This window comes from Pipistrellus hanaki (genome assembly GCF_964339955.1).
Source record: "Pipistrellus hanaki genome assembly, chromosome: 16".
NCBI classification, from domain to species: domain Eukaryota; kingdom Metazoa; phylum Chordata; class Mammalia; order Chiroptera; family Vespertilionidae; genus Pipistrellus; species Pipistrellus hanaki.
The window spans coordinates 47,926,121-47,938,896 of NC_140518.1; the positions used below are offsets into that span (position 1 = coordinate 47,926,121).

At 59.1% G+C, this 12,776-nt stretch overlaps 1 protein-coding gene across 10 annotated transcripts in view; it reads left to right on the plus strand.

Annotated features, from left to right (window-relative positions):
* KCNJ12 (potassium inwardly rectifying channel subfamily J member 12) overlaps positions 1-11,562 on the plus strand; it is a 36,221-nt gene extending 24,659 nt beyond the window's left edge. For 3 of the 10 annotated variants that reach the window (XM_084861551.1, XM_084861549.1, XM_084861552.1), the window contains exons 2-3: positions 3,254-3,373; positions 8,658-11,562. In XM_084861551.1, the coding sequence (XP_084717677.1) occupies positions 8,717-10,000 (1,284 nt within the window). In that variant the 5' untranslated portion in view covers positions 3,254-3,373; positions 8,658-8,716 and the 3' untranslated portion in view covers positions 10,001-11,562. Of the gene's footprint in view, positions 1-927; positions 1,729-3,253; positions 3,374-6,868; positions 7,072-7,868; positions 7,944-8,045; positions 8,067-8,657 lie in introns of those variants that run through there. The other 7 variants (XM_084861553.1, XM_084861550.1, XM_084861554.1 and 4 more) reach the window with 7 other exon arrangements.
* The last annotated feature ends 1,214 nt before the right edge of the window (positions 11,563-12,776 follow it).

Below are 12,776 nucleotides of genomic sequence, written 5' to 3' on the forward strand. Positions count from 1 at the left end.
GGCTTGGACTTGGGACAAGGGCTCTCTGGCCCCTTGGGCCCCGCCCTCCAAGGAAGGTTGGTGTTGTGCTGCTGTGATGCCAGCTGTCTGTCCCAGAGCCACGCTGTGCCAGAGCATCCCCCTCCCATTTCAGTGAATGGCACGGGCGCGTCCCCTAGGAGACCGGTCCTCAGCCCATCTTGTGGTGGAGGAGCTGGGCCCCGGAAGGGGAAGTGCCTTGCCCTGTCCCCGGGGGTGTCGCCCAGCCTTGCTGACAGGTTGGCACTGGCAGGGAGGCACGGGGTCTCCAGGGCCCACCCAGACCCTGCCCTCACTGCTGGGGCCCCAAGGGCCAGCCTGGTCCATCGTGGCTCCGGCTGCCCTGCCCCACACCAGACCATCCTGACCAGGACTGTGGCCATGAGCCAGAAGTGCCAGGGGCTGAGTTTGCACACTTGGGGGGGGGGAGGGGGCGGGTGCCCACCGGCCAGGGTGTCCAGAGGCTGCATCTCGTCTCGAGCTGCCACTCACTCATTTGCTTTGTGATCTCGGGCAAGTCCCTTCCCTGCGCCTGTTTCACGGTGAGAACAGGCCTGACAGGTGGCTTTGTGTGTCTCAAAACTTGAGGAAATGAGTCGGGAATGGGTTTGAGAGGTAGGTAGCCAATCGGAAGTGCAGAGAGGCAGGCTGTCCATACCTCCACCCTCTTCCCTTCTCTGGACCTGGACAGACAAGCCTGTGCAGAGCTCGGCACTCACTCTGGGTCCGCAGTGTGGCCCCCACTGGGCAGGCCTTGGTTTATCTCCTTGACAGGCTCCCTGGTGGGTGGGGTCTCTCCACTCTGCACACAAGGAGGCTGAGGCACAGGGAGAGCCCACGGTGAGCCATGGGGGCGGGGAAGGTCTTGAATTTGGGACAAGGACTCTCTGGTCCCTGGCCCCTCCTCTTTCTCTCCCATTGCCCTGTGAGGGACACTTCCTCTGCTCAGCGACCCCGATCCAGGCCACCTGGAAGTGGCACCCTCTCAGCCTCAGTGTCTCCTCTGCTAGGTAGGGAGATACCTCTCCCGCAGGGCGGGGCCACGAAGACTGGAATAACTGAAGCCAGGAGCTGAGCTCCCAGGGTGGGCACAGTTGGGCCCACTTGGGGAGGGGTGTAAGGTTAGAGGCCTGGACACAAGTCCATGCTGTGGGGAGTCCCAGTGATGGGTGGTGGTCAGGGATGGAGCCTCTCAGAGCCTCAATTTCCCCCTTCATTTTGAGAGTGAAAGACCTGAGAGGCACTGCAGGGCCCAGGGCAGCTGCTCGGGGATGAAGGGTGGGGAAGCAGGGGATGAAAGTCTGGAGAGTGAAGAGGGGCCATACAAGCCATCTCCATGCAGAGTAACAGGCCCAGAGAGTGGAGTGACCCCAAGGCCACAGCTTGTGAGGGGCAGAGCTGGAACTCGGACCCTTCTCTGTTCACCCATTGCTGTTGCCTCTCCAAGAGGCTTACAGTGAGGGGGTGACTCACCAGCAGTTGCCTTAATCCAGTCAAGGAAACCAGTGTGACCGTGGACTACAGACCCCCTTCGGTGTGAGAGTGGGGCTCTGGGCTCAGTGCTGGCAGGTGGGGGAAGGTGAGAAGGACATCCCAAATCAGCTTGCCTCTGGGAATTCAGAGTCTCTTCCCAACACACAGGGGACTGACAGATGGGAAATCCAAGGCTTGGGGATTGCAGAAGCCACTCAGAATGGGTGCATGCTCAAGGTAAATCTTTGACAAGTTACTGGTGTGCAACCATCTGTAGAGTCATATATCCATTTACCCATTTAGCTATTTATCCCACCCAACCACCTCATTCATCCATCCATTCATTCACCTAAAAATATATTTACCTACTCACCTATTCATATCTGCCTATTCATCCACCATTATCAACTTACCTATCTATCCACCCACCCACCAACTCATTTATCCATTCACACACTCACATACCCATCCATAATTTATCCATCCATCCATCTACCCATCTATTCACCTATCCATCCATAAACCCACCTGCCCATCCATAACCCATCCATCCATGATCTACCCATCCATTTATAATTCATCTATCCATTATTCATCCATCTTCATCCATCATACAGTCATCCATTCATCCACCCATCCTCCCATTCATTTACCTATTCACATACCCACCTAGCCATCCATAATTCATCCATCTATAATCATCAATCCATCCATTTATCCATCATCCATCCATCCATTGATCCATTCATCTATCCATTCATCCAACTATTCATCCACCCACCCTCTCATTTATCCATTTATACACTTAGTGATCCATCATCCATTCATTCATAATCCACACATCCACTCATCACCCATCCATCTACCCATTCATCATCCATCCATCTATTCATCCATCTGTCCATGCATCCCTCCATCCATCCATTGATAGGTTAGCCCTGTGATTGGCTTTGGGAATACCCTTTAGTGGTGGCTAGGAGCTCAGGCTAGGGATCTGAGTTCCTCTGTGCCTTAGGAGTGTGACCACATTACATACCTCTCAGGTATGGGAACAGCAATAGTTTCAACATTGTGGGGTCATTGTGAGAAGGACATGAATTGACGTCTGCAAAGCACCTCTCACAGTGTGGATGCCATAGGCACTCACCAGTTATCTGCTGCCATTGGCTTGGACTATTCTGTTCTGCTCCTCTCTGGCTCTGACGTTTTTATGGACAGGGTGACCTGCTGCGGAGGTGTGGGGCACAGAGGCATGGGAGGCCCCCTCCTCCTCCCAGGAGCCCTGGGGAAAGCAAGCAGGAATGTGGGCGCAGGCGGAAATTCCTGGCTTCTGAGCCTCTCTGATAAGAGTAGCACCATCTGCAGCAGTGGTTCTCAACCTTCCTGATGCCACGGCCCTTTAACACAGTTCCTCATGCTGTGGTGACCCCCAACCATAAAATTATTTTTGTTGCTACTTCATCACTGTAACTTTGCTACTGTTATGAACTGTAATGTAAATATCTGTGTTTTCCAATGGTCTTAGGTGACCCTGCTAGCGGTTCTCAACCTGTGGGTCTTGACCATTGGAAAACACAGATATTTACATCACAATTCATAACAGTTGCAAAATTATAGTTATGAAGTAGCAGCAAAAATAATTTTATGGTTGGGGGTCACCACAACATAAGAAACTGCATTAAAGCGTCCAGCATTTGAGAAGGGGTGGGAAGGTTGAGAATCACTGATCTACAGTAACTTGGCTTTGCTTTGTTACCTTTAGGGTCTTCTAGCCTCTGACTCATCTCTAGCTGATGCTGGGGAAATGGCAGCTGCTGCTAATGCAGCCTTGGAGACAGCACACACCCACTCAGGACTGTTACTTAGAAGATAGAATCTTGAGGTAAGATTAAGGTCACAGATGTGCACCTGTTCGTCTAGTCTTCCAGCCCAACACTCATCTGTGCACCCACCCACCCACTCATTTATCTATCCATCTCCCTCATCCCTCCATGCACCTGCTTAGCCTCTCATTCCTCCAGTACCCATCCACTAGTTCCACATGTCCTCTCCTCCACCTGCCATCTAACCACCTGCTTCGACCATCCAGCCATATTTCTATCCATGTGTTCACCCTTCTCTCAGCTATTCATTCCCCACCATCCCCCGGCCACTCATCAACTCGCCCGACCACCCATGTATCCTTTCATCCATTGACACCTCCACCTATTTCTCCATTCACTCATCTATCCACCCAATCCATCCAATAATTTTCTATCCACCTAACTCCTCCATCTCTCTAGTTACCACTCACCCGCCCATCCACTCATCTGTCAGTCCGGTTTATCCATCCATATGCTCGGCCACCTGTCTGTACATGCATCTGTCTCCTCATTCATTGATCCATCCATCTCCTCATCTATTTCTCCATTCAGCTGCTTATACCCTCTTTCCTTTGTCTAGTCAGTGAGAATTTCTTGGATTCCCTCTCTGTACCGGGCCTGCATCAGCTCCTGTGGGCCTCTGAGGTTGGCCAGAGATGGGACCTTCTGACCCTAACAGGAGAACCAGGGCCAGAGCACTCAGGGGCATGGAACTGGTGGATGGGAGTATTTTAAACATTCCCTCTAGCTGTGGTTTGGGGGTTTGATCACATGCGGCAGAGGATGGGCACAAGGAAATCCATCAGGAGCCTGTTGCTGTGTCCTGGCAGGAGTGGCCTGGGCAGGAGGGTGGCGTGGGCAAGGGCTTTGGAAATTCAGGAGGTAAAATACAAAGGACCAGCTGGGCGAGGGAGTAGATCTGGGGACTGAAGGAGAGGGAAGAGGCAGGCTTCTGTCTGGGGTGATTGGAGAAGGGAAGAGGAGAGGTGAAGGAGAGGTGAGGAGGAGGCGAGGAGGGGAAGAGAAGCGGGAGAGGAAAGGGAGGCGGAGGTTTGGAAGAGGAGAGGAGTCGTGTTGGCCATTGGTGCTGTGGGACATCCGGGAGGGCATGCCGCCTGAATGAAGCCTTCGGGGAGAGCCCGGGGCCAGGCTCCCTGCCGGTGGGTTAGTGGCTGGGGACCCTAAGAGGCACTAGAGGGGAGTGAGGGAGTGAGCCCGGGAAGGACAGGAGCCACTGTGGGGTGTATTTTTCGAAAATCACGGCTGGGGCAGTGGGAGCTCAGCCTGGCTGAGGAGCCCGTGGAGGACGTGGAGCAGGCCCTGCAGAGTGTGTGAAGGGGCAGGAGGCTGCCCTGCCAGTTGGTGGAAGGCTGCCCCGGGCATTCGTTCCTGCCTGCCGAGAGCTTTGGGCAGAAAGCCTGGGGGAGGTTGGCTGTTGGGTAGAGGTCCTGGAATGGTGAGGCCCGGGTGGAGCCCTGGCCTCTACACTCAGCACACGAGCACAACGTTGCTCCTTCCCTCCTAGGGCCTCCCAAGGCACAGGAAGCCTGCGCTGTGCTACCTGAACATTTGTAGGACACGGGGTGCACGGTGAGCAAAAGCAGAGGGGCAAGCATTTGGCTGCAAATGTGATTCTGCGCAAGGGTTCATCGTCTCCCAGATGTGAGGATGGGAATGCCCTCCAGCCCCTTCTCCAACCTGGAGTGCCCCCACCTCCCCGCTCCCGGTGCCTGTGGCGCACCCGCTGGCCTCACTTCCTGGGTGACTGGGAAAGGGAGCCTCCCAGAATCTCAGTCTCCCCATCTTCAAATGGAAGGTTGGATTTTTTAAAGCTCCTGGGCCAAGTCTGAAACTCAGTGAATGAACCAGGAAAGTCTGAAGCTGCTCCAGGACACTGAGAAACAGGTGGTGATGGATTGGTGATGCCTGCCACAGGCACCGGCTGGAGAGGTGTGTGGCCACACACTGGCTTCCCCTGAGCTAAGTGCCTCTAAGGATTCCTCCAGTTGCAGGACTTGAGGCTGTGAGTGCCGCAGCCCCGGACATTCTAAGCCAGGGCTGCATGGATGTGGGCAGAGGGACTGGTGTGGGCCTCCCCTGCTGGTCAGGGCTGAGATTTGAGCTGTCTGTGTGTCTTATCCACATGGGATTTCAAGGGAACACCGCCCTCGAAGGCTCTGTAACCCTGGGCAGGTGGATTAATCTTTCTGAGTTTCAATGGGGTGACAGACATGATGTTGCTGTAGGGATTAGAGCTCTCAGAGCAGTGCCTGGTGGGTAGTGCACTGGGTAAGCATTGATGACTAAACCTGCACCTCTGAAGGGGCCCTGCGGGTGGGGACCTTGAGCCTGCCCCTTGGGTGCCTCCTCCATTGGCCCTTGGAGTCGCTGCTTTCTTGGCAGTTGAAAGTGTGGGCCTAGGCCTTGTCCTGGTGTCCTCCCAGTTGCCATCTAACCTAAGGGAGGTGTCCAGAGCCTCAGGGGATGGGGCGTGGCCTGATTTGCTCTGTCCATAGGCCCCTCCCAGTAGCTCTTGGGCCCCTCCCATGGGTCATGGTAGCTGTTTCTCTAAAACCCCAGCCCAGGCCTGACCAGTGAGCTGAGCGTGCTGGGTGCTCAGAGACCGTGTTCTGATGCTGACCCTGACCTTGACCCTGCTGGGGCTGGTTGGGACAGCCTCGCCTCCACTCAGGGCTCTGAGTACATGTTCTCCACTGCCCCCTCTCTGCTGCTAAGCTTGCTTCACTGCTGTCTCTGGTGTGGAAGTCACCCCACCTTCTCTGGTCCCGGTATCACACCCCAGTGTCTCGTCCCCATTTTCTCCCAGCAATGCCCAGCGCCTCATTGACCAACCTGAGCGTCTGCCAACAATGACTCTGGTCCTGTTGGCTTTACCATCTCATCCTAGTCTGTAAATTGCTTTGTGACTTGGGATTAGTCTCAGCCTCCGTTTCCCCATCTGTAAAATTCGAGGCTAGCTTCCTTGCTAAGGCCTTTTTCAGCAAAACAAATCTAATTTCATTTCTTATCTGGTTTAACTAGGTGCCGCCATTGAGCAAGTGCCACTCAGGCCTGCACAGCCCTGGGTGAGGATAGCCTCCCACATTTCTTTTTGTTTTGGTTAATCCTCACCCAGGGTAATTTTTCCATTGATTTTTTAAGAGTGACAGAGAGGGGGAGAGACAGAGAGAGAAACATCTATGTTTGATTGGTTGCCTCCCACACACAGCCCAGTGGGGGCCAGGAAGGAGCCTGTAATTGTAATATGTGCTCTTGACTGCAATCGAACCCGAGACGCTTCAGCAGAAGGCTGATGCTCAACTGGCCAGGGATGGTCCCACATTTCCTGAATGGAGTCTGTAATGACCAGCACGGCCCGGCCTTCTTGGCCGTGTTTGTGTGAGGAGTGCCCTGGGGCCATTTGGCAAGTTTGTGGCGCTGAGTTCTATTCTTAGGTCCTCTTCTGGCTTTGAGTGCTGTTTACCGAGAGCTTGGGAGGGGCTCCCTCTCGAGCATCTCACACACGTGTGTTCACGTGAGGGCAGGAGGGCTGAGGACCAGACTGGACTCCGGGCGTCCATGCTGTCTCCACTCCTGAGCGTCAGGGAGACCTGGACAAGCGGCCTGGCTCCGCGTCCCATTTCCAGCTCCGAAGAGGGTGGGTGTGAACAGGGCCTTGTGGGTGTTCTCTGTGTGGCTTTAGGAGGAACGTCAGCAGGTGAGGGGTTCCCAGGCCCGTGTGGCATGGCTGAGGTGGGTCCCAGGTGCCCACCTCCCTGGGCACCGGCCGGGTGGGAGACCGCTCAGCGGCCGGGGCAGCACCAGGCTGGGCTCTGGCCTTTGTTCTTGGCCAGAGCAGAGGAGCCAGCGGCGGGCCTGGACAGGGAGACCAGAAGCCCCATGCGGCCTTGAGCCGCTCGGAGCCCCAGCTGGAGTAGCCACGATCCGCTGGATGTCCTTCCAGGTCTCCGGGCCACACAAACACCCCAGCAAGCTGGCAGCCTCCCGCGGGCATCTGTGTACCCCGGCCCTGGCACCTCTCCTCTGCGGTCCCCACCTCCGGCTCCCTGCCTCCTGGCCCAGACAGAAGCAGCACCAACCATTGTGGCCTCAGGCCACAGCTCCTCAGACCCATGGCGAGGTGGCAGGTGGGGCACAGGGGCAGGGGAGGGCAGCAGGAGACGAGGCCCCGGCAGAACCAAGGCCCCGTGTTAAACAAGAATGTTTTGACCCTCAGCTCTCCTGCTTAGTGGCTGGTGGCTTGGGGGAGACCACGCGGCCTCTCTGACTCTCCAGTCAGAGGGGGCAGCTGCTCCTGGGCTGCTGGCTGGATGGCCAGGAGCATTTGCTGAGCGTGTGGCCTGCCTCCCTGTGTGAGAGCGGTTCACGCAGCCAGTGAGGACCATTGAGCACCTGCACGGGCCAGCGTGGGGGGATCAGCAGCACCTGGGGACCGAGCCGGTGGGGAGGGGTGTGCAGTCTGCAGCCTGAGGGCTCACTCTCACTGTCTCCTAGGTGCGTGGAGCAGGCCGGGGCTGAGCGCCGTGTGGCCGCCTCCTGGCTGGGGCACTGCCCGTTTCTGAGCTTCTGGTGGGTGTCCAGCTGCCTGTGCCCCTGCTCCTAGCCCGCTGTCCTGGGGCCTCCCCTCTGGGCCTCACTGTCTTCTGGGTATGCCAGGGCTCCAGCCTTGTCTAGTTCTGACTCATAGTACAGGTGGGGTGAGGATGCTGGGGGTCCTGCTGGTGGGAGGACCGTGCCTGCCCAGCTTCTGGTCTCCCTGTCCAGGCCCGCCGCTGGCTCCTCTGCTCCTTCCGGCTCAGCCTGCTGAGAGAGGATGGCGTCCTGGGCACCCGCGTCCCCAGTGCAAGTGGCCAGATGGTCTCCATGCCCACAGGGCCAGGTGGTGCCCTGGCTCCCAGCCTGCAGATGCCTGCAGGGCGCTGGGGGCGGGGTGGCCACTGGCCTGAGTGTTCAGGGGCTGACGATGCTGCAGCTGTGGGAGCGGGGTCTGCTGACCGTGGTGCTGAGCGCAGACCCCAAGGCCACCCAGTGTGCTGGGTGCGTCCTGGCTGCCTGGGCCGGGCTCCCTGCGTGGGGGGAAGGCCGGGATGCTGCTGAGGGCGTCCCACTTGCTCCTGTTCACAGCGGGGGAGGGCGGGGGCAGGGGTGGTCCTGGGAAAAGGTCAGGTCTTTGTTGGGGGTAAATTAGGGTCAAATATCCACCGGCCACGTCGAGGGTGGGGGGGAGGAAGGGGAGAGAGCTCCCGGGCCCGTGTGGGACGTGCACTGTCCTCTCTGTTGCAGGAGCCGCCCCTCCGGGAGCCGGCGTGGGGACAAGGAGCCAGGACCTCCCCGCGTCCGGCATGACCGCAGCTGGCCAGGCCACCCCCTACAGCACCGTGTCGTTGTCCGAGGACGGGCTGCGCCTGGTCACCATGTCGGGCACCAATGGCTTTGGCAACGGCAAGGTGCACACGCGGCGCAGGTGCCGGAACCGCTTTGTCAAGAAGAACGGCCAGTGCAACATCGAGTTCGCCAACATGGACGAGAAGTCACAGCGCTACCTGGCTGACATGTTCACCACCTGCGTGGACATCCGCTGGCGCTACATGCTGCTGCTCTTCTCGCTGGCTTTCCTCGCCTCCTGGCTGCTCTTCGGCGTCATCTTCTGGGTCATCGCCGTGGCCCACGGGGACCTGGAGCCGGCGGAGGCCCGCGGCCGCCCGCCCTGCGTGCTGCAAGTCCACGGCTTCATGGCCGCCTTCCTCTTCTCCATCGAGACGCAGACCACCATCGGCTACGGGCTGCGCTGCGTGACCGAGGAGTGCCCCGTGGCCGTCTTCATGGTGGTGGCGCAGTCCATCGTGGGCTGCATCATCGACTCCTTCATGATCGGCGCCATCATGGCCAAGATGGCCCGGCCCAAGAAGCGGGCGCAGACGCTGCTGTTCAGCCACCACGCGGTGGTGGCGCTGCGGGACGGCCGGCTCTGCCTCATGTGGCGCGTGGGCAACCTGCGCAAGAGCCACATCGTGGAGGCCCACGTGCGGGCCCAGCTCATCAAGCCCCGGGTCACGCAGGAGGGCGAGTACCTGCCGCTGGACCAGCTGGACATGGACGTGGGCTTCGACAAGGGCCTGGACCGCATCTTCCTGGTGTCGCCCATCACCATCTTGCACGAGATCGACGAGACCAGCCCGCTGTTCGGCATTAGCCGGCAGGACCTGGAGGCGGACGACTTCGAGATTGTGGTCATCCTGGAGGGCATGGTGGAGGCCACGGCCATGACCACGCAGGCCCGCAGCTCCTACCTGGCCAGCGAGATCCTCTGGGGCCACCGCTTCGAGCCTGTCCTCTTTGAGGAGAAGAACCAGTACAAGATCGACTACTCGCGCTTCCACAAGACCTACGAGGTGCCCACCACGCCCCGCTGCAGCGCCAGGGACCTGGCGGAGAACAAGTTCCTGCTGCCCGGCACCAGCTCCTTCTGCTACGAGAACGAGCTGGCCTTCGTGAGCCCCGACGAGGAGGACACGGACGAGGACGACCCGGCCGGCGGCCTACCGGCCAGGCGCGGCCTCGCCAGGCCCCCTGCCGGCAGCAGTGCCCTGGAGCCACGGCCCTACCGGCGGGAGTCGGAGATCTGAGTGGCCGCGGCCATGGGCAGCCTCTACCACTGGGGACAGGCCCTGGTGTGAGCAGGACAGAAGGGGCCGGGGCCCTGGTGGCCGACTCAGTCTGACATTAGACGTTTCGTGCTTCACAGTGGCCTTGGGAGGCTGGCAGGAGTGTGGGCGGCAGGAGCGGCCGCAGGGGCTGGTGCGTCTGCCTGAGGGCAGAGCTGCCAGCCGCCCAAAGGGCTCCTCGGCCGCCCAGCCCCGGGTGCGGCCGCTGGCTGCAGGGCACCCACTAGTTTTAACTCGGGGAGGAATCATGGGTCTCCACTTTCTCAATCTCAGCTTGAGGAAGACTCTACAAAAAAAAAAAATTAACATGTGATTAAACCTTTCTTAAATTCATGGGCTACAAAAGAAAAGACACAGAATTCCATTGTGGCCGGAGGCTCCGCAAGCTTCCCCGAGGCTGAAGGCCCAGGCCGCCTCCGCCCGCAGCCCTCGCTGTGGCCCCCATGCTCACGGCGGGGCTAGGTCCCGTGGGCGGAGGGAAAACCAGGCCCCCATGCTCATGAGGCTTCGGTGTCGCAGAGGCGGGCGCTGGGGCAGGAGAAAGCCGGTTTCTGGAGTTTGACTTTGCACCTTAGCGGTGCCCCTCAGGGTCTGATGTGAGCCCTGCCTGCCACGGAGGGCTCCTCCCCGCTGCTCCTCCTGTGCTGGCCCATGGCCCCCACCCCTCCACAGAGATGGGCCTCTGCAAACTTGCAGGAGGGGTGCTCCCGGGGAGGGCACCTGGCAGCCCACCCTGTGGGACCAGAGGGGTTGTGCCTTAGAGACACCGTGGGTCTGGCTCAGTTCCTCATGGTCTAGGACTCCCCTGTACCCCCTCCCTGACTCCACCACCAAGTTCCCGCAGCCCCTCTGTCTGCAGAGGCCAGGCTGATGGTGCTCTCCCTGGCCCGGCAGCAGGGTGGAGCCCATGAGTGGCAGCCAGGCCTGATGGAGAGGACCAGTGTTCAGAGAGATGTGACCTCGCACTGAAGGGTCAGGAGCGGCACACACCCAGGAAGGGGTTTGGGGCTGTGGGCACCTGGCCCAGCAGCTGCCCAGTGCAGGCTGCTTCTTATGGAGAAGCCAGCTGGGTAGGGGCGGGGGTGGAGGGTGAGGCCGGACCCTGGGACAGAGCCATGCCCCTTCCCGGGACAGCTCAGCGCGCTGCCCTCCAAGTGACCAGGCCCGTAAGGAAGTATAGGTCTTAGAGAGCCGGTGGCTCTTGGGCTTGCCTGTCCCGGCTGCTCCAACCTGCACCCCCATGAGAGCTCACAGCCTGAAGGCACCAGGGACTCAGGCTCAAGTGGGCTCAGGCAGCATGCAAGGCCGTGCAAGTAGGGAGTGGGACTCTGGGGACGGGGAAGCCGGGGCCTGCGTGGGTCAGCCCTCCACTCACTGCATCCAGCACTGAGGCCAGAGGCCCTGGAATCCAGGCCCTGGTGGTGTGGGGTGGCCGGTGCACTCCGCTCAGTCGTCCCCTCTGGGCCCATGCAGGCGGCTTAGCTCCCAGACCTGCAGGGCCAGCCCCTCGCTGCCTGTCATCTCTTGCCAAAGGCAGGGGCTGCGTTTTCACTCATTTGCCCTCTCCTCCCTCCTCCCTTTATTTATTTATTTATTTATTTATTGCCTGTGCTGAAGACCAAAATAGTCTCCCTCCTCAATCGCTGAGGACGGAGGGTGGCTGGGCAGGCCTATGGTGTGTGCAGAGCATGGTTCATACAGCTCCTGGGAGAGTGCGAGGAGGTGTGCCCACGCGTGGTGTGTGGAGAGCGTGTTAACCCACTGAATGTTCTGCACATAGATGAGTGGAGGTGCTTGTATACATGTGAGTGCATGTGGCGTGTGGCAAGTGTGTGTATACATGCATGTGTGTGTACTTAGTGTGTGGTCTGTGCTGAGCAGTTGTGTGTTCCAAACTGCTCCTACCTTCCCCCTCCCAGGCAGTGGGATTTCCAAGAACTTTCCAGTAGCCTGGACCAGGAGGCCCAGAGGTGGGGTGGCTGAGGCCCTGGCCTCGGGCCTCTCGTGGGAAGGCCATGCGTTTTCTCTGTGGGCACCAGGCTGTACGGCGGGGCACAGTGCTGAGGACTGACACCGGCCAGAGACGCCAGCCCTGCTGGCGCAGGAGTCCCATGGACTTCAGCCCTGGGCGTGTCCTAAGCGGGCAAGGCTTCCATGTGCCTGGGTGTGAGGTGATATCTACACACGTATGTGAGTCCGTGGCCCACGGCAGTGAGTGATTGTGTGTGGGAGACCTCTGTATGTATTTGTCCCTCTGTATGTGGTACGTTTGTGAGGCAGCTGTGCCAGGCTCTGAGCAGGGCTGGGGCCTGCCTGCTGGGCGGTATGTATGTGTGCGCGTGTGTCAGGGGTCTTGTGTCCAGGTGTGTGCCCCGCCTGCAGCCCTCTGCCCCACGGTGCGGGCCGCCCGTTTTCTGCCGGCACGCGGCCCCGGGGGTGGGGCCTGGTAGGAAGGAGCCCTCTGCGTAGGGTGTCTGCCCTTTGTAAGACAGCAAAATTTCAAAATATATTTTAAGGGGTAAACTTCCATGTGACTTTCACGCCAAGCAGTGTCTGGAGGCGTGGGCCTTGGGACTAGCCCTGTTGCATGGGTCCTGGCCGCGGGGAGTGCCGCCCTGTGGAGGGTGTATTGAAGGACCTGCCCGACTCCTACACGCGCCACCGTTCCGTCCTCCGTCAGCCCCATGTCTGCAGCAGGGGGCTCCTGGGAGCCGTCCAGGTGGAGGTGAGGGAATAG